The 22,837-nt window shown below is 34.8% G+C and overlaps 1 protein-coding gene across 11 annotated transcripts in view; it reads left to right on the forward strand.

Annotated features, from left to right (window-relative positions):
- The window catches only part of Ten-a (tenascin accessory), a 411,424-nt gene that overhangs the window by 339,207 nt on the left and 49,380 nt on the right, over window positions 1-22,837 (forward strand). For 3 of the 11 annotated variants that reach the window (XM_069499423.1, XM_069499424.1, XM_069499427.1), the window contains one exon: window positions 22,385-22,444. The exons of 3 other annotated variants lie outside the window; for them this stretch is intronic. In XM_069499423.1, coding sequence (XP_069355524.1) covers window positions 22,385-22,444 — 60 coding nt within the window. Of the gene's footprint in view, window positions 1-12,508; window positions 12,936-22,384; window positions 22,445-22,837 lie in introns of those variants that run through there. 5 more of the 11 variants (XM_069499429.1, XM_069499431.1, XM_069499430.1 and 2 more) reach the window with 4 other exon arrangements.

Raw genomic sequence — 22,837 nt, forward strand, 5'->3', positions numbered from 1 at the left:
CTAGAGTTTCCCCACAGTATGAGTCCATATCGAAGAACTGATGCGACATAGCCGTGATAAGCTGCCAATACCGTACTTGGCAATGCTGTTTTGCGTAATCTATATAACACATAAACATATTTATGAATTTTTTTGCATACTACACTTGCATTTTACACATTAGTCTAATTTATCTATGTTCGTAGAAATGGACTGCATCTAAAGCAGATTACGATTGACAGGAGTGCGAACACCCATGTTTGTTGGAATATGTTGTTACCTACTTTGAAACGCCGCATCTAGTGGAACATTTATATCACTGGTCCGATAGAATTTATTTATAAACTGCCCTCAGTTAATTGCAATGTTTTTGCCGGCAATGCAACGATCGCTTTAATGCATTGCGGTATGATGATAGGATAGGGTGAGCCGTATGTTGCAATTATTGTACGGCAGTCTATAGAGGCGTGTTGGCAAGTTTTTTAAAAGCTAGGGGAGTATGGGTTGCATTACAATCCTGCATTACCTGACTTTACATAAAATACCCGTTATTTGTGCTTTTGTTTTTTCAAACGGTACGACTTTAACTCTACCTCGGATGCTTGATGCACATTGTCGACGTTTCTATAAAATCACTACGAATTCTTAGGTAGGTATATTACTTTACATTCATAAATTCATCGCCATCAGAAACATCTATCTACTGCACTTTAAAACGGTCCAAATTCATGGTGAGATTCATCAGTGGGTACCGTTGCGAGTTTTGTGGGATTAAGATTAGTGACGAAACATTATAGTACACAAATAACAGATCGTGAGCATATCGGATTAACATGCATTAAAATGGATAATAATCATGTTTATACTATCAGAATCATGTAAGATGTTCGAAGCGTGGGTTGAGGAGCTATGATGAAACGGAGCAGTGCAGTGGCACAGAATAAAATTACAAATAGATTTAGAAAGATTTTTGCATCATACCTATATGACGTTTTGTCGATCTCAACGACAGACAACGCTCTACTGACTGCTATCTCTTTCTAAAGGTCGATGTACAATATTTTCTGCCGCGTACAGACTATATACTAGATCTTAGCTGTATATTGAATCGGTACTTCTTTGGGTGGCAGTTAAGGGACTGAAAAAATTCTCAACCAATAACTGAGATAAAACACATGCTATTTTAATATTGAATGAAAAGCTATATTTATACTAATGACAAAGATTGTGGGGAAATGATTATACTTAACGGAACCATTATGATGGCCTTGAAACTCTTAGCCCGTGTGATAGAAAATAATTAGTGAATCTCTCAGCTCGATCAAATACTTTACTATGGTCATAATCTTGATTGCTATTAGGATTAGGCGAGAACCTGTTCGCGCTTTATTAACGGCATTTTGAACTTTGATCTCTACGCCAACTATGGCCGAAGACAGCGACGACAAACTAGTCAATATTCAATATAATTAAGTTTTATCATTTTAGTAGAAACTGTCCACGGCTTGACTCAGCGAAAATATAAATCTGTCTACCTTTAAAATTTCAGCTTTCGAAGTCCAAGGCTTTGGACTGAGCTTTGATATGTCAGTCAGTGAATCACGACTTTTCTGTTTATAAGTAACTAGCTTATTACCGCGATTTTAGGGGTTGAATTTTCAAAAATCCTTTCTTAGCGGATGTCTTCGTCATAATAGTTACCTGCGTGCCAAATTTCAGCCTGATCGGTCCAGTTGTGTGAGCTGTACGTTGATCGATCAGTCAGTCAGTCAGCTTTTCCTTTTACATATATTAAGACTAGCTTATGCTCGCGACTTCCTCCACGTGGACTACACAAATTTCAACCCCTTATTTCACCCCCTTAGGGATTGAATTTTAAAAATCCTTTCTTAGCTGATGTCTAGATCATAATAGCTATCTGCATGCCAAATTTCAGCCTGATCTGTCCAGTAGTTTGAGCTGTGCATTACTAGATCAGTCAGTCAGTCAGTCACCTTTTCCTTTCATATATTTAGAAGATTTAGGTTCTATGACAAATACTGCGAATAATTGTACGTATACTTAATTTAACAAAACATAATCCATCTAACTATACCTACATAAAATAATTCATAATGAATTTTGGTTTTTTCTTGAAGGCCGCTATTCAGCATAATTCGTAGTCAAGAAAAATAGAAAAATTCTTAAGCATACCTAATGCTCTTTCATATTATATGAGCGTCCATATCCAAACTGGTTTCGTAATAATAAAATATACCTAAATAGATCCAACAAGTCAAATATAATAACTTTATCAATATTATATAAAGGATTTTACGTACCTACTACCTACTTATTTGTATAGATTTGATAAAATTAATTAATAAAAAAAAATTTTTCAATTTAACTTTATTTAAGTACTTTTGTATCATCAAATGCATGTATCACTGCTTCGGAATGCCTTTTATATATTGGAAAGACCAATTTCAAATAATTCTATCTTTGTTGAGGTATTTTCGTTTGTCGCATTATGCATCCCATTGGATGTATCATGATTATTTATTTATGATGCGTGAAACTTAAAACTAAAAATGTAATGAAAAGTTTGGCAATCACGAGGGAACCGATCAATCGACAAACATAGAGTACGCGTCAGAAAGTAATGTACATCGGCCTTTAGAATGACATTTCGGCTTTGTAGAGCGTTGTCTCTGTCACTCATACCTATATGACGTTTTGTCGGTCTCAAGTCTCAACGACGGTGACAATGCTCTACAAATCCGCTATCTCCTTCTAAATGTCGATGTACATTACTTTCTGCCGCGTACTGTACACATAATATGTATTTCTAAATACAACTCTCTCGCAGTCGAGTAAAACGTTATTCGATACTCGGACAAGTCTGTCGATTACAAGCTCCTCTTCTATTAAGTTTGACGGATACGCAATTATGTACTCAGACTAAATTACTGGAAAATTTGTCGATAGTTAATGACCAAGTCTTAACCGTGACACGTGATGAAGATTTCTCGCGCGTTCACACGCTAATATTGCTTGGGTCATGACAAAAAATAATGAACGTTTCCGAAGATCCAATAATTGTACCTTGAAACTTGCGCAGCGTAACCTAACCGACTCTTTAAAATGTTAGTTAAAGTTAATTAGATAATATACCTATCTCCATCGTAGTTTATAATACCTAGAATCGCTACAAAAATCTATTCCGCGAGCTTACCTAAGCTCTTTAGGTTTCATATACGTGAATATTGGAATTCAATCATTTTTAATTAAAATCATGATTTGAAATCTAGTAGGTAAGTAAACTGAATTCTTTCTAAGCGCACACGATTAAAAAACGTTTTCTCCGACTTGCAACAACATATACAAAAGCTGTAAGTTCCTTAACTAAATAATATCTTATGGTAAGTTTATAGAAATACAATTTCATTTACAGCCATGAACTGTACATATTATGTATGTACATATGTGTTTGCAACCTTTATTTCAGTCAGCCAAGAAAAATAACAAGTCGCAAATGCCGGTACATATTATCTGGTCCCTTTGTTTTTCTACCCCGTCACGTGTTCCAAATGAAACGGCACGCACACATTGTTTGCCATGCTGGCCTAATGTCCTCAGCTAATGCGCTAGTGGTCCGACAAGAGGACAATTTCCGGACGCGCCCCGACCTACCCATTACGCTAGAAACAATTTTCTAATTTATAATCATTATATAACACCGAGTCGCTGGCTGACAGTGATTTCGTTAAAAAGACAAACGTCCTATTACTGCAGAGACAGCGAATGTTTTCATAAATATTATTATGAAATATGCCTGTTGTACCACCTACAGATATTCTTGAAGGAGAAAATAAAATATTGGTAGGTAATGAAATTTATTTTCTCCTTAAAGAATGTTTTTACGATCATTAGAAAACCTTGAAAACATGTTTAGAATCAGATTAACGTTGGTTACTTTTTTAGACTATAATTATTATGCTCTGAGTCCAGAAACGAAATTTAAACATATTTGGCAAGGGAAATCCTAATAAATAAATAAAATAAGCTCAGTATGTTGAGAGCTTACGGCGAAACTCAGTAAAAAAGCAAAAAATCCGTGTGCGGACAGATTCAGGACTAATGACAAATTAGCCGTTGAAACGAAAAACAGCTGGTATAAAAACGTATAAAATAAAGACTGTTATGCTTGTAGATATTTTCGCGAGCGCATTTGTTTTAGAAGATCCAAAGTTGAATCCAGCGGCGTGATGTGGCCTGTGACGTGGCCCCTTTCAAAGAGCCGCCGCGTCCGCTCCTGTCGGATGTAATATAGCTCGGAAAGCGTTTGATCTCTCCTTATAAAACTCTTCATACGTCAAATTAGAGGCGAATTTATTCTCATAGACTAACAACTGCTGCGAATTAATAGGAAAGGTTTATTTTTTTAAGAGGCCAAGTTTAGATAACGAATCTGTTTTCTCAATAAAGTTTTTTACCTACTCATTGTATAAAAAGAACGAACATTTAACTAAGTTATCTAAAACGCTGATAAATAAGACACGATCATTAACTCATGTATGTGGATGGTATTGATCGTCTAAACGCATTGATTTATTATTTCTAAACATCAAATTTATGATTGATATATCGTTCGCTGATCGATGAATAAAAACATTCGCACGCGAGCGCGACTTGCTCCCACGATAATTATGGTAAGTAACGTTTCCAGCAAATCACATACTCCAAAATGAGGCATAAAATGAGTAGAGGCTTGGGAACGAGACGGGCGTGCGTAATTACCCGTCGAGAATGTGGTCGAGTCCTGCGGCCGGGCAGCCTCCGACCGCGTCTAAACTAGGAATAAAGTGCTCATGTCGTACCCTTAACTCATTAATTACGCCTCGAAACTGAACTCACATGTTGCTGCTTTTATGCGAAATGTAAAGGGCTAAAGAATGCTAAGAATCAATTTAGGAGAAAATTAGCATTTTAAGTTCAAGTCGTTTTATTTTCTTCACACTCCTTACGAGAGTATAATGAAGCTTGAAGTGCTTCAGCATTAATATCTTCTCCTTCAGTGATCACGTACTTGCACTTATCTTCATTTTTAGGGTTCCGTACCTCAAAAGGATAAAAGGAAACCTTATAGGATCACTTCGTTGTCTGTCTGTCAGGCGTGTCTGTCAAGAAACCTACAGGGTACTTTCCATTAACCTGATGAAATTTGGCAGGTAGGTAGGTCTTATAGCAGACATAAGGGGAAAAACCCGAAAACCGTGAATTTGTGGTTAAAAATATGTTCATGTACAATTAATTAGTATTTTCAACTTACAAAGTAAGATTACTTTGTCAAGTGGGTTATCATATGAAAGGGCGTCACTTGAAGGTACATTCTAAAGCAGATATTAATTTATTTTTATGCATAATAGTTTTTGATTTATCATGCAAGATGACAAAAAATATGACTGTAGTACGGAAACTTAGGTGCGCGAGTCTGACTCGCACTTGACCGTTTTTTTCTTAAAACAGTGTTGTCTGAACAAAGATTGTTGAAGAGTTCGCGTCCTCGGGGCATCTATTAAGCAGCAGACAGGAATCGTTTCCCACAGCCCGCTCTCGGCTCGTCACGGAATCAATATCGTCTTTTATTTTACGAAACGTGCTCTACACACATGCACGTGATACCGTAACCATCGCCACTAGAGATGGGCATAACTGGTATTTTTAAAATCATTGAAAAAAAAATCACATTGATTTTTCACAGAAAATAATTTTCGTCTTTTTCCAATTTTCGCACTTATACAATCGTTTGAATGAATTTAACTAGGAATTATAGTGAAGGTCGGCAGCGGTGATATTTCACAGGTGGTTTTCACGGGAAGTGAATTTTCACTCATTTGTAAGTGTTATTAATTTCCGTTTGCTACCTTAATTTGACTAGATGTTTCTCTCATTTAAACACAAACCGATGCAAGTGATCTCGCTCGCATACTTTTTAACGTCATTAGCCCGGGTCGACGACCATGCGCACGTAAAATTCAAAATAAAGCGAGATCAAATGTTAATTTTCAAACGTTTGAGTAATTTTTCAAACGCTATGGTAAGGTATATACCTAACTAGTGTGACATTAGGAAAATGATTTTCACATGAATTTTCACATACTACCTTTGAAAGTGTGAAATGGTCCCTCTCTAATGGTGGGGACCATTGGACCGCCTAAAGCGAGTAGGTACAATTCGCTAGAATAAATGAACAAAAAGGGTATATCGAGTGTGATAATTGAAGCGAAATTTCTTCTACATTACTTCTATTTATTCGTCGGTCTCTAAAATTTTGAAACGTCTAATTAAAGTCTGTCTTTCATTCGTGGTATTAGTTTTTCATTTCGTTAATTAACTGGTTTCTTACCTACTTGAAACTATATAACATTGGTTTAGTATTAAACGGAGCTTTATAGTATACCTATTACTTTATATCTTTGATAGAAAGAGAACTTGCTAATTGAGAAACTAAACAAAAGCCAACATTGAAATCGAGGAGTTTATTTCACTATGTTAAACCATTACGTTAGTACATAATAATTCAATGTCTTAAACCTTTTTCAAACTAAACTAAGTAGGTAAGTAGGGTGCACCAATCCGTTAAGACCTATCTCTGAAAAGTTCAAAGGCAAGACCCTTTATAACCTCCAAGTTATCTATTGTGTGCGTTAACATGATTTTAATCATTTTCAGTCACAACATTTGTGGTATTTAGTGTGAACTGAAAAACATCAAGATCTTGGTACTAACCTTCATACAATGTTATGTTTTTTTAAACTTTCACCCATTCTCAATTTTTTTATCCCTACGTAAATACCACCTAAACAGTCCTAATATAGCAAAGGGCCTGCAGATGTCAAGTGTGCAGCGTTCACTGACATTTTTACGAGACGAAACTTCAAACCTTTACGCCAATTAAAATAGTTGAGTAATTTTTTGTGAAGCAACGGGACGGATGCTAAAATACATTTGGGTCAGGAACTAAGATTAATTAGGTACAAACTTGTGGCGTTCTGTTAATACTAGTGTAAATACACAGTGTAAAATGTGTTTATTAGGCTACAACGTGGCTACAACTGTTGTCTTACACTGGCAGAGATCTTAAAATGTAAACAATGCACAGTTGCGCTAATATGCATCATTGTATAAACTAGCAGGAATTGTTCGTTGGCAATAATAAATCTATTTATAAATGCATTTGATTTGATACAACGAATTAAATAATTAATTAGTGCTTGTGCTACTTACACACTTTAGTCGAGAAGTAAAACAGATGTTGAAATAAAGTGAATAATAAAGACAACAACCTATTTTTTATTATTTAAGTATTTGTTTAGCTTTTAGCGCTGGTTTGGTAACAAGAATCGTTATTTAAATGTGTATTATTTAGGGCAACATAGAAATGTACACCTAGTGATATTTTTAATAGGTATAATATACGATTACAAGTTATGCCCTTATCTGCGGTCTCGCCCGGTGGTAAGTGATGATGCAGTCTAATTTGGAAGCGGGTTAACTTGGAATGGTTATGGAAGTTTTATTAAATCTAAGTTCATAATATATCCTTTAACGGCTTCTAGACAGCATCATACTGAAATGCTAAATCACTTGGCGGCACGGCTTTACTGGTAGGTAGGTAAATAACCACGGCTGAAGTCTACCAACCAAGTGAAGTTAACCAGACTAGTCCCGAACCAGAATCGAACCCGGGATCTCCGACTTACAAACCACAGCGCTCATGCACTGCGCTAGGGACCTCGACAAAAAAATCAATTTTAAAGAAACTGTTACTTAGAAAACCAAACAAACTAAAACAATTTTACTAACGTGACCAGTTAGGCTAAGAATAGGAGTTAATCTGTTTAAAATAAATTATTCTTTTGACTTTGACTAATTATCTACATTTTTACACCCACCCAACTGATTTTGACGAAATGTTATTTCTGATTAAACTATCACATCAATAAATTATAGGCTGCAGATCTATTTAAGTTTTGATTAAAAAGATTCTAAGCAGTTAAGTAATAAAACTTTTGTATTTTAACGTAAACGTATAAATAATAAATAATGTTTTCAATAAGTAAACTTATCAGTTTCACCTAAGTTCACTTTTAACCTCAAGCTTGATAATTTTTTATTTTAACGTTAACGTATAACTAATAAATTACGTTATAAGAAGTAAACTTTTCAGTTTCACAGAAGTGCACGGTCGGTCGCCGTAAAAAGCTAGTAACTACGTACCTACGTAAAAAACTGCAAGCTTAATAAGCCTGCAGTAACACTTAGTTTGAGCAAGCATGCTTGCTGCAAGCATGCAGCTGTATAATGTTTGATCAGCAAGCACATGAAAATCGTAGACTAGTCATGCCAGTATAAACATGCGTGTAGTGTAGGTATGCAGGTAACAAGCTTGCGTAAACATAGTCGTTATGATGGGACAGGGACTGTGATGGTTCAAGCAGACTTATCAAGCTCTTTAGTTAACTATGAAGCCGTCAAACAGATATACAGCGTGACAATTAAATATGTATATAATGACATGACATTCTAAGCCTCTCTTTATGTGGGTTGGCACGGAAAATTTAATTTTGAACGCCGCTCAAAGTAATACAATATTGACTCCTATGACGAAAACAATTTACCCATTCTATACAATATAAGAATACCCTTTACATCAAAATTCTGTCGTAATATAATAACATCTTATTTAGAAAATATGTTTATATAGGTTTATATTGTAACTTCGTATGTATTTAGAGAAAAAGAACGTATTCTAAACCCCATTGCTCTTTTATTAATAAAAACTTGTAAATAATCAACTGAATTTCCAGATTTACATAGCGTCAGAAATTATCTTATTAAAAGTGAATTAAAAATAATAGATACTTCCACAATAAAATTATGATCTTACACTACTCAATTATTTAATTAAGTAGTGTAAGAAGAAGAAGATGAGATAGAGTTAAATAATGCTCTAAAAACTCACACCGTACGTGTTGAAAGTAGTGTAGAAGTACATGTGACTGATAAAAAGCACGTACAGCGCGGCAGCGGTAGCAAGTTCAAGTGCAAGAACAGGCACGCCATACATCAGGTCAAATATGCGCCTTGTATGCACCCAAGCGATGGGAAAACGTCCCTCGCTTCCTCCTTGCCTTATAAGAGCAGTTGCTTAAGATGTACCGTAAGCATTGATTTCTTCCACTTAAAGATCATCCCATCCATCAAGCATTCAATGCTTATATTTAGGTTGATTTGTTGTGGGCAGTCACTTTTTTTTTATTTCTCACACATTTTTTACCTATTTTCAATAGTTACTGTGTATCACAAATTCACATTATAAACAAAATTTGGATATACGGATGACTAAAAATTGTTGGCAATAAAAATATTCTCTATAAGAGTCTGAAGGTGATTGCACTAGGCCAGTAGGTAGGTATATTAAATTATGGTTTACTAGATTTTCGAATGATTATTATTATTATTGCAAAGCTACTGAATCTCTCAAAGGTTAGTGTCCCGAATCCTGATAGATATATCATAATATTCGTTCTATGTACATTGATGTTTAGTCTATACTCTATACATCTATAGAACTGATGTTATTAATTCTATACAATATGAAATGAGAAACTGCAACTGTAACCGACATATTATGTAGGATATAAAAATACGTAAATTTTCATAAGCTACAAAAATCTCCTATTGGAATAAATGTCATGTTCCCGAGACGATTGATTTACTTAGGGAAAAAACTTTGCAAATTGATTCAAATGAAATTTCCTTTTAAAGATGTTCCCAATCGAGTGTCGTCCTAACTTGACAAAAATTTTACTTCGTGCCTCTTGAACAAGTAGCGCTCCGGGGAATGAACAAAGTTCAGTCGCAGGGGCTTTAAATTCCCTAATGTTTGTCAAAACATACTTAAACCTGTCAGGAAGCGCTTAAATCAATTTATTATACAGGTAGGTACTCGAAAACTTATGTAACGTGTACAAGATTTTATCCTTAACTTACGTGGTTCCATATAAAATGTTATTAGGTATGTATTCTTACTATCTATGCAAATCTTGAGTTCGATGTTTCTTTAAAAAATCCATATGGAAAAACTCCGAGGTTGTTTTATATTCTCATTCTTATCCTCGTGGAATAATTCGGGCGCATAGGACAGGTTTTACATAATTTCGCCGCAACCCTTTGTATCGGAGACGCAGAATAAACTATCTATTTGTGTGAATTTTTATCGCGGTCACAGAGGAGAGTTGAGTTAAATTAACAAATATTCGATAAATCATGGATGGTTTACAATTTTTGCGATCGTAAATAAAAATTTGAGAAAGGGTAACGAGTTTTGAAAACAAACATTTCAATGAGTAAAAGGGTAACTGATGTGCGTAGGGTTGTCAATTACAGTTTCCAAAAGGCCTTGATTTCTCACAATGTAATTTTTTTGATTTTATATTTTTTGGATATTAATGAACTTCTCATCTGTTTGAATTTGAATAATAGGAGAAGAGTATTCAATTCAATTTAATTTTCTTTATTGCGAATTTGGGTTTCTTTACAGATCTTAAATATATTATAAGTGTGCGTCCAAATTCTACCTTTCGGCATGCAATGATACAATAATACAAATTACATTAAAAATAGGTACATGTAATTAAAATATTATTTTTATCCGAGTCATTTTTCATCAACCTTTGGAAAAGATCTTTACACTGTAGTTGTCAAATTTGCAGCTATGCTTTCAGTAAGTACTCCAGAATGACAGATATATGTACAATGTGAAATCAAAATTACTTCGAACTATCTACCATTATTTTTCTTTTGACTAATACATACGGCTGTACTAAGAATAAGTACCATAAATGCAGCCAATAACATCAATTCTATCTTTCGTAACGTGATAATCATAACTTTCGTGATAGCCTGCCAAGTTGTACAAGTACTCCATCATCATCGTCCACCGATGGGCCTCCACTGCTGGACATAAGTTTCTTGTGGCACTAACCACACGCCAAGATCTTGCGCCTCCTGAATCCAGCTGCTCCTTTGACTAATTTGATGTCGTCTTTCGAATGGGAGGTCTGCTAACGCTGCGCTTTTCCGTGCGAAGTCGCTATTCTAGCACCTTGGGAATCTAACATCTATTGGTTTTTAAAACAACGTACCCTGCCCATTGCTACATCAGCTTCATAACCCATTGAGCTATATCATACTCGTTCGTATTTGCTAGTAATTTGGCAGCCCTAGATACCTACCCGCCTGTCGTATTTGTCATGAACAATGTATGGGGGTAATTGTTTGACATGCAAAGCACCGAGATCAACAGCCGCCACTCCAGCGTAGGGAGTGGTACCGGGAGCGGGAGCGGGAGTGATGTACAATCTGCGTAAACCCACACTACCCTACTTACAGCTTGCATCAAATATGAATTTGCCATTTGCTTAGGGCTTACGAGACACCATTTCTTTCCTACTTTATATTCATAAGTGTGACGTCTGCTTATCTGTCTGCTTCTGATTTATTTACCTTAAACTCTAAATAGTTACACGAAGAGCATTTACAACCTACATTATGTACCTAGGCTTTGCTTATTCTTAGATAATATCACATAAATTATATTATGTGGACAGTTGGACATCTATGAATACTTATTTAGGAATTAATAAATTTGATTTACACCATCTCTGCAATTTCAAAAAATATTCCTTTGATCATTATTAAAAAGCTTAATTAGGTATAGTTTAAATATCTTTGCCAATCACACATCAATTTAATAACTTAATGTTATTAGGTAGGTATATCCCTAACCTTCATATTATTATAATACATAGATAAATATTATTTGAAATGTTGCAAATTCTCTGGAATAATAACTCAATATCCTATTATGCAAACCACATTTTCATTTCATCAATTCAATGGATCTGGAAGAGATAAGCGGTCAAACAAACAATTATTATTATCGTATTTTATAGTAGAGAGATATTTTGATAATCTGATAGTAATTTGTTTATATAATATCACTCCATACCTAGATAATATGTACCTACCTAAATACGTTTATTGTCATCAAGGGAAAATCTCTCTAACCATATGCCTAAACATAATTTTGTTCCTCTTTTGATATTATATTTTTTATAATAAATCTTTGAATTTTAAAAAGAATTAAGGATATTAAATATTTCTACAAAAAAAAAACACATTTGAAAAAAGCGTTTTGTTCGCACTTCACACAATGCATATTCTTTGAAATGAATTTAACCGCATCACGTCATGTTGAACATGGGTAAAGCGGGCGCTTTTCATTCGGTTGCGTCAAGTCTATAACTTACAATATGCCGTCTTTCGTATGGTCGGTGTTTTTTGTTCAATCGCCTAATAACTCGTCGAGCTTTTATGGCACCTCGGCGCGAGCGCAAAAACTACGAAAGCTTAGGCGAGGGTCGCGCGGGACCACGGTGCTGGCGCGCAGCGGTGAGCGGCGGGCGGCGGGCCCCACAGTCAGCCCGTCGTACCCGGCAAGAATAGATGCGTGCCCGAGCACCGAACGTAGTTACATTACACGAACACGACGCGACGTCTCACAGTGCATTTATTTCCAGAATAAGTTCCTTCACCGATACTAACAAACCAATAATGTTAATCTCAATGAACATTTAGACAATAGAGTTAAAGTGAAATCAATTGTTAAATAAGATGAACGTTCGAATGATAGTGCAACGATGTAAGTGATAAAGATTGATAGTGATGTTGGGTTGGCAGACCGATATATAGTTGTGAAGTGGACAGTTTGCGGGCAACATGACGATGAAATCGCTGAAATACAGCGAGCGGGAGGACATGATGGACGGTTTCAGTCCTGTACCTCCGCCGCTCCCGCGTCGCCAGCCCGTGAGGAACATCTACGCGGAGCCCTTCGTAGACCCTAGGTAAGTCAATACAAAATGCTCATTACCTTAAACTTTTATATTTATATCTCTTCTATAAGCTTCTTAGCATGCTGTTCGTAAAGAAAGATTCACAAATACACACACGGCAACGAGACGTGAAATTAACTGATTTTTCCTGATCACAGGTAAGTTCAAAATGATTTAATGCTCTTTTTATTCAGTACTTACTATGTATAATGGCTTTGTTTTAAAGTTTACTCTTTTTGCAGTCCACTTCTTATTTGAAGTTAGGATGCATCATTTTTTGTGTTTACTGCAACCATGTAAGTAGTTACCTACATTCAAATTCTAAATTAGTTTGTTTCCTTTTTGTTACTCATATTTACCATCTATAATATAAAAATGAATCACTAAATGTGTTGCTCATCGCAAATCTTGAGAACAGCTAAACCGATTTCGCTGACTCTTTTTTTATTATATTCCTTGAAGTACAAGGAAGGTTCTTACGGAGAGAAAAATTTAAAAAATTTGAATCGACTGTTAGGCGGAACGAAGTTCGCCAGGGCAGCTAGTTTAAAATAAAACTAAAAGTATTTGAATGCAGCGAGATGAAACATGAGAATAAAGCTGGCCGCTGACATAAATGACTAAACTTTGATAAAGCCGGCTTCATTCAAATCCCAGCGCGGTACAACCGTAAATGATCACACAAAGGACTACCTACTTCAACATCGCATCAAACTAAAACTAGTTACTTCTGAGCCAAGCATTGGAGTAACGCCCTCTCATATATATCAAACTAGCTTTTCTGCTCCGGCTTCGCTCGGATGCAATTTCTGAAAAAATGTTTCTGTTGAGTCTACAAATTTCAATTTTTTTCTAATTTCCGAGAATACTGAAACATAATAATTATATTTCTTCCATTTGAACCAGATACCGAAAACACTGCAAACAAATTGTATGGACTGACTTGAAAATTAATGACAATTTTTCATCCCCTATTTACCTCTTTAGGGATGCATATTCCAAAAATTGTGCAACACGTATTTCTGTATTTTTAAACGAAAGAGCAAGCACAAATTTTCAAATGACAGATTTTTATACAAAACTTCATCTTCTAACAAACTCCTTCAAGGGTTGAATTTCCAAAAGTTCTTTTGAGAACACCTACGTCATAAAAGAAACCTAAAGTCAAAAAAATTAATTTCTAATCCCGGCAGTTAAGGCTGTGCAATAATAGATCAGTCAGTCAGTCCTGACTAGTAAAAGTAAGTTATAAGTAGGTACAAAAGAAGAAGATGGAGTATTTTTTTAAAATTAAACTAGTAGATGACAACACCGAGCATAGTTTTTTAACTGAAACACTAATCTCTAAGATAAAAATATTTCAAGCAAAAATAAAAGTTATAGAATCTGAAATGAGGAAAACGTTCATTTTATTGACTAGTTGAATCAATTGGCAGCGCTTGTTTACTTTCGAACCCCAACCTGCTGCCCTCCCCTTCTAGTTGCACCCACTCGATGTGGCTCTTCAAAGTAATAATAAACTGCCTGAAGCCAGAAAACATCTATTTCATACCGCACGGCTATATAAACATGAAGCGGAAACCCCACAATACTCTAAAGACCACATAGCATTATTAAAGGCTTTACACAAAACTAATTCGGAGGCACTTATTTGGCGTGTCCTTCGGGAGTTTGAGGTAAACATAATATACTCATGGTTTTCGTTTCACAAAATAGAGGAATGGTATAGAGGCGGATTATCCAAATAATGGAATACATAATGCGTGGGTTGCTTGTAAGCTAAAAGTCAGGTTGTTTTACGCCGGAGCAATAATACGCGGCATGCTACAAATGGAATAATTAATTTGACGGCCTTAAGTAGCATGCAGCAGTCATGAAAAAAAATCATTCTGTAGAATTGAAATTATAACTTACGACGGTCTGCTGAAGAATCGTTCGTGCTATTTTAAATTGAGAAGCTGGCAAATAAAATGTGTAATTGTACGAAATTAAATTATACAGAAGGAGTAAAAGTTGTTGAAACTTTACTGTAATATACCGTTTATGTACGTGTTCATTATACCATTTTGTTCCCCAGCTCCTCAATTGTTGTAGCATGCAGCACTGTGGCATGCCCACAGATAATTTTCTACCACGTGGGTATGCCCAAATGTCGCACTATGTTGTTTTGACGTAAAACAAACTTTGGAACTTCGGAGAATACTCTCTCGAAGGTAATAAGTAGATTACGTTTCTTTAAGGCCGATATCCAAAATCTTAATAAACTTTTTTAACTTCTCTAAAAGTATTAAATAAAAACTGCCAAAAGTCACACAATATGCTTCAATTATATTTTCATAATATTACTTACCCTTAATTTTGAAACATTTTTATCATTGATGCTTTGCCAATAAGCTTGTATTCCATGCATATTCATAAGTGTGCTAATGGTTGTCTGTAGACTAGATAGTATCGTAGCGGATGTGCGGTTCTATATCGACACTGTCGTAGAACATTGTCAGATATGACAATATGACGAAATCGTGATTTTGACACGAATCTCTTTTATAAACAATTTCCTTTCACACAGGAAAAAATTAGAAAAAAATATTCAGTAGTTTTGGAAATATTCAATAGAACAAAGCAGTATTTGAATATCATTCCGAAGAAAAAGATTACTTGTAAAGAAGCGCCGTTATCGCTTGCTTGTCAAATCACGCTCGCGCCGGCGGATCGTCAGTTGCGATGTTGTTAGATGGAAAACAATCGCGTTACAAAGGTTTTTAGAAATAGCTAATTCGTGTATTGTTTAGCTAATTTTGATATAATAAGGATTTAACATCGAAATAATAAAAAACTACGTCGTATAATGTGAAACGACATTGTTCTACAGAATTCAAAAAAATCAAATTTACGCATTTTAAAACTTTATTATGACGATTACTACATACTATGCTTTATACCTGGAAGTTTTCAAGCTTTTTATTTTTGTATATTTTTTGTGTCGTATGTTATCGTAGCGTTGTTTTTGTTCGAAATGTAATTCATTTATTTAGATCGGTTGAGCATATATGACATTGTACTTCGGAACGGTGACAATTTTTTTTTATCGTGTGTTTTGAACTGACTGTATTCTTGGACATATTTTCACATACACTTTTGTTCGGAATTTTGAAATGTTAATAACACCCTTTTTAATTGATATTTTTTTTAAATTTGTTGTTTTTATATTTTTATGAACCAGCTTTATAATCTACCACTAAATTTGTTATGATATTGTAGATTCTAAAGTAGATGGATCTAAATCATTTCTACTACCAGATGCGAAAAACCTCGCATTTAACTGAAGGATTATAATACAAACACATAGGAACACATAGGAAGGAGGATTTAAAACAAGAGTGAATAGGCACCTTCTAGGCAAACGCGTCCCATCTTAGGCCACATCATCACTTCTCATCAGGTGTGATCGTGGTCAAGCGTGCGCCTATAATAAATAAATAAAAAGGGATGTGTGGCAAGAAGTTTTGGAAGATAACACTGTAAATTTGAACCCTATTCGTCAACCCCGTGGAATATAGCTGATGCTAACACCAGTTTTGAAAATTCCCTACCCGTCGATCGTTGTCAAAGATTTTGGAAACACTGTTGTGGCCACACCTGAATCTCCATTAACTATTCCAACCCTTATGCCTTCACTAACTAATAGTTACAGCAGCTGTAATCACTTGTTTTGTGCAGATCACGATCACTAGCTTGATGCAATATCATCTTCTCCTAATACTGTAAGCAATACTTGTAGATCTTTGTCTGGATTATATACTACCTGTGCTCCGTCTCCAGGGCGAAAAGAACGTAAGAAATCTAAGGAATCCTAGTTGGAGGTTAAGGAAAAGTTTTACAAATTTCAAAAAGGGGCAAGGTTGTCGCTGAAAAAGTCATGGGTGCACCTTGCAAATGTTACAAATGTGTGGATAGAATTACTTATGAAAAAAGATTAGACTATTTTACAAGATTTTGGAGTCTAGTCGAGAAAAACATTGGGGGGTTTGTTGTATTTACCCGTAAGCTTGTAAAGAATTAATGATGTCTCAATAAAGACCAATCAAATTTGCGTAAATTCACCTACACATACTATTTACTACACCTCCTCGACCTCCTACGTCTGATTCTAGTATGTTGCTGTATGTCAAACAATGTTCTTGAACTAATTGATTGTCAAGACAGCTCAGATGAATAACTTTTATAGTCTCGTATTGTTTTTTATAGTAATAATAGATACATTTTTTAAATATTAGGTAAATTTGATTACTGACCGTATAATATTTTTTATAAGACTGTTCACTTAACCGATTCCTAACATGTAGATAGTGGTTCCTAACTTAGATGGGCAGGTAACAAAATATGGTTAAGGTTTTTAAAATTTTAATCATAATTAGTATTCTTGGCCTATCCCATTTATGATTGATAAATTATTTTTAACATTTTATCATAATTTTCATTCCATTTTTATTACCATGATATTAAATTAGTAATAACGTTTTAAATAATCTCATTTTTTGTGATTCTGATTTGTTTTATGAACCCATAGCGGTATCTTTTATAGATTTATATATATATTTTAAACCTTTAATTATAATAATATACAAACAGGTTATAAAAGTTGGTTTTGGTTTTTTATTCCAGTATTAAATGCTAAAGAAATTAACATTTTATTTTTATTTTGAGCTAACCATGTGTTAAAATAATGAAATAAAACCTATCCTCCATTCATAAAAACACTATTCTAGCCAGAGATAAATAAAACAATTGCTAATATTAAAATAATAGTACAGCTTTTTTGAAAAGGTGCCAGTTTTTTTTATCAAAGGGGTGTATCAAAAATTAACATACAACATCATCTTCTTATGTTATTCCGTAGAAAAATGTGGCATGTTTACATAAGTGAACGCATTTTCCGTAGAAAAACATCGTATTGTAACACAAAGCGTCCTATCTATCGCAGAACAACGTCGGATATCAACATAAATGGACTATTTCTTTAAAAAATAGATATAATTTACTGGTAATTGTCTATAAACAAGCCCTAATATGATGACAAAGGCTATTTGTAAGTTATTATTCATTAAAGTAATTAGGAAATGAAATATGCAGAAAAATCCGAGTTCAAAACTTTAAACTGCTCTCCTGTAAAACTAACATTTCGTAGAAGTGACTTTGTTCTATGACAGTGTCGATATGTTCTGTTGTAACTCGTAAATCATATTTTTATACTTGGCGCACGTTCCGACGACGCCGAGCACCACCGAGGAGCCGTTACGACCATCTGCGACACCCCAGTTGCCATTCAGCTTAATTTCGACAGATTCGAGTGCGAATCCCTACTAATATTAGGTACATGATCAAATGCATAACAATATAACACCATACATACCACAGACCTTTAAAATCCTCTATCTTCAAAAAATAATAATATATTCAAGCTGTAAACAAATTCCTTTTAGTTATTCCTCTAAATAGAATTATTAACTTCTAGTAGAGAAAATTAATCTGATTTTCTTATCGGATCTTCAATATTCCACGTAAACTCCATAGTCTAAAAAGTGCAGAACTAGCAGGTTAAATTGTTGAAAGATTAAGAAATGATATAAAATGCATTTGCTAATTGAATCGTATTATGAATGTCCAAATAACAAGATAACACGAAGCTGCTTACATAATAAGTGCAAGCATTTCGAACTTAGTTTACATAAGTTAGTTTGAAAAATAGTTACACACCTTTAATGCCGTAGAAATATTACATTGTTATATTCTCGATACTCGTTTTCTGAATAAAATTATAAGCAAAAGGCGCTGCTCTCTACAATATCAGACTGAGTCGGAAAGTTTAACAAAACAGTGGAATGTTGCTTTTGCTTTCGAATGCAACAAAGAATAAATTACGCTGTATTCTCCGAACTTTATGCAAATTAAAGACAATTCATTTTCTCAAAGAAAGTTTATTTTTAACCAACAATAGCATACAGACTCTATAGTAAACTATTAAGAAGAAGATTCTTGATTTTTGATGCGTTATAATGCATTAATTTAATTCTAAGTAATCACATCTTTCTTCGAGCTGATATTGAAAATCAAATTCTATGCAGACATTCTTTTGACTGTTAGAACATACCTATCAAGTCTACGATCTGTTTAGAGTCAGATGAGGAAATGCTACTGTAAAGATTTGTTCAAAACAAAAAGTTAATTTATTATAGACTCTTGTAATGACAGTAATTTGACATGGTAGAGCGATGATCGATAACGGAAATTGTATCTGAGGTCGTATTCCCTATGTGAAGAACGTAATTTCCTTTACAATGTGTTAACAAGGTCTGAATACAAGCTCAGAGCATGTGACGGTTAAGTGCACGCAACAATAGCGGACAGATAACATCGAGGGTGCCCCCCGAGCCGTTTCTAACGAACAAAAACTCATCTGAAGGTGGGAAACCTAAAAAATATAAACAATTTAAAAATAAGCAGACTGATTTCATCAGAACAGGAACGGAAGATGGCCTGACACGGATAATAACAGTAAAAATTCCCTACTCATTCAGTCAATCGATCATCATGCAGGAAAATTTTAAAAAGGGCATTTTTATTAATCACACCTTTAAGTACTCAGTTTTCTTAACAATCATTGTTATCATACATGAATGATAATGATAATACTATGGATACATATAATACTCCTAATATAACACCCAGAATTTCAATATAAACTTCGTAATTTAACAATCTTCAGAGCGATCAAAACTGTGAGTTTCGAGTCTCGACATCAAATATTTGCACAAACCGAAATCCATTCAAGCAAGAAATCATTTCAATATAGCCTGGATTGTCCAAATACAGTTCACATGTCAAAGTCTAATACGAGCCTCAACTTCGTTAATTACCTAGTCTTTAGATCTTTATTGCGCAAACAATTCCTATTTATTCTGATCCTTACTCTCAAAGCTTTCCATTTGTTAAAAGCCTAAAAGGTATTCCTATAAGTAATTAGTAAATCATAAAATTGTATGAATTTGTTAAAAGTTATTCCTATAAGTAAAAAATGGGATTGTATATGAATTGTATGCTGTAAGTTCTGAATTCAGTTTCTATTGCAGTTATAATGTAACACCAAAATGTTCGGAAGTACAAAGAACAAAAGATGTAAAGAAATCACATGCTCTATCTTACTTTGAGCACTTTGAACTTCAAGCGTCGGAGTTACACTTGAATCATTCAAAGGAACATTATCCGAATACAGTGATGGATTGTTTTGAAGTCTCGGCCAAGATCTTATTAATAGGTCGAATAATTAGAGGAAACGCCTCATCAAAACGTACCGTGTGTCCCGATCGCGGCATGTTGTGAAAGGGGCACTGAGTGTGCGGTACTACAACTCGTCCAGGAAATCCAATTATCTTCTTTCGACGTTAATACATAATATCGACACAATCATTTCATTAAGCGGAATCTTGGTGCTCCAATCGCTCATAATTGGCCGGGTCGAATGAATCAATTACCAATACAACGTGCTGACATCACATGCGTCTGGTATTTGTCTGTAATCCTGGACGTTGTTCTCACGACTAAATCATAAACATGGAATTAGTGTTCCGTTGTCATTTTGTCAATAGTGTATATTTTTTAGTTTTATTTATTATTGCATGAAGAGGTATTTGGAACAAAGGATTAAGCAGGATTACCCGCAACGATTCCCCTGTCACGAAGTTGGACATAAATCTCTCGAGTAGACGTCGATTGACAGGCTGCGTTCCCACTGTACTCTACCAGAGTGAACTAACTCTGCTGTTATCACTCACACATACAAAAATTTACTGTCACCACCAATCCTTTATACTTATCTCTAGCAGCTTTTGTAAACAAACCACTTTTCGTTTGAATAATTTACCCGGTGAGGTGAGGCTCTGAATACAATGACTCGGCTGTAATAGTTTCCGTTTGAATAAGAGATGCCTATTGTCTCTACAATATTGATTGACTTTGTCGTCTCTTTTCGTCATAGATAGACAAATATTGTGTTATATTCAACAGTAGACTGTATTTTTCATAGCTATGAATATGAATTGATGGAATAATTATTATAGACAGGATATACGGATGTTAATGTTATTGATTTTTATAGCAAGCATCTATTCCTGTCTGATTATTATCGTGCTATATTCGAGAGTTCACTGAACGCATTCTTGGATAATAATTAAATTCTAAATATAGGGAGTAATATTTCGTCATGTCAGATGGTCGTTGGATCAATGACAGGGACACAAGCTGCATCGGTGGCGTCAGCTCGAGGATATAATACGAGTGTGTATCTCGTCAGATCACTGTACGCTTATCAGCTGGGTATTTTAGTTTAACTCGTTTTAAAATAAACAAACTGCCGTACTGGCATAAATACAAACTCACTTTGACACTGCCTCCTATAAATAACTGTAATGAATAGGCAGCTGGCATGGTCGTGGTAATAAGTAATGTCGACGTATCCTGCTTGAATTTATTTCTTTCCTTATTTGAATATTTATTTTTCGGAAGTTTGTAGGGTAATCCTTTTCCATCCAAATAGACTTTTAAGGCCTTAGCACACAATAGCAAATTTTCGAATATTTTTAAGAAAGGAAGTCAATATTTACAAGCCTCTTTTTTTTGAAAAACAACTTCAGTTAAAAACAAAAAATGAGTGGGTGTAATCTTTACTTGCGGTTTAAATAAAACTTCTTTATCATAAAATACATAATATATAAGAATTTGAATCTTCTCGTCTGAATTTTGATCAACATTCTACAAATTGATAATTTATTTAAGTAATTGACGTCAAATTTCTTTACAGTAAGATTAAAGTAAAGGTACTTAAAATTGTAAAGTTGACTACGTACGGGCGGGTGAATTTCAGATTATTGTTGAATATTTGGTGAGAGTTAGCTAAACAGACCACACAGGATGGCTCCATTTGTGTAAACCCAAACTCCCCGAGAGATAACAAACGTACAACGCAATGCTCTCCGTTCTCCGCTACACTTATCTAAACACTTAACACACACCATACACAAACAAAGCGCCCTAACTCACTTTTTACCACGAAATGCCTTTTCTTTTTACCCTTTAGGACTTCGCGGTACCACATGCTTCGTGTGTCGAGTGCCATTGTACAATGTACATACGGAAATTCATACATTTCACCACAGTGAACCTAAAGTAAGATACATTCGTTTTAAGAATATCTGTTACGTTTAATTTACGACACAAAACCACTTTAACTACAAAATAAAGTCAAATCTATATTCTTCCACTAGGTCAATAATAAAACAAAATGTTTTTTACGGGACGAAGCATTACGGCCTGAGATATAATAGAGAGACAAAAAACCTTTTAAGACAAGTACCTAAAGAGCTGCCGACGAAATCATTCTAATAAAAGTTTTGGTCTTGTCCAAGGTACACGTCATCGAGCGTGACCAACGAATGGCTCGCCCTTCAAACCCTAAATTCAGAGTCGTAAGTATCAGAGAGACAACAGCGCCGCAGGCAGATATCTCCGAAGGTTACCGAACATTACCATAACTCTAAAGTCTAACCGAAACATATACGTAATTAGAGACACCAATAACACGAAACACTCGGGATGCATTAATCCTTTCGATTTGAAAGGGTTAAAGCGTCGAGGCGTACATCATACTGTACTACCCACGGAATCCTATTATATAAATACAACTTCGCTTATAAAACACACCCATTAAACTGCATGATATTATTATTTTTCAAAGTATATTACTAGTGTTCCTACCCCCCATAGATGCTTAGAACTTTAGACCCGAGATCTAAGTCGTGGATCTTTAAACACGTGTGGAATGTGGATTCTAAGAGGTCACGGGTTCAAATCCCAGAGAC

Source organism: Maniola hyperantus, chromosome 6 (assembly GCF_902806685.2).
Source record: "Maniola hyperantus chromosome 6, iAphHyp1.2, whole genome shotgun sequence".
NCBI lineage: Eukaryota > Metazoa > Arthropoda > Insecta > Lepidoptera > Nymphalidae > Maniola > Maniola hyperantus.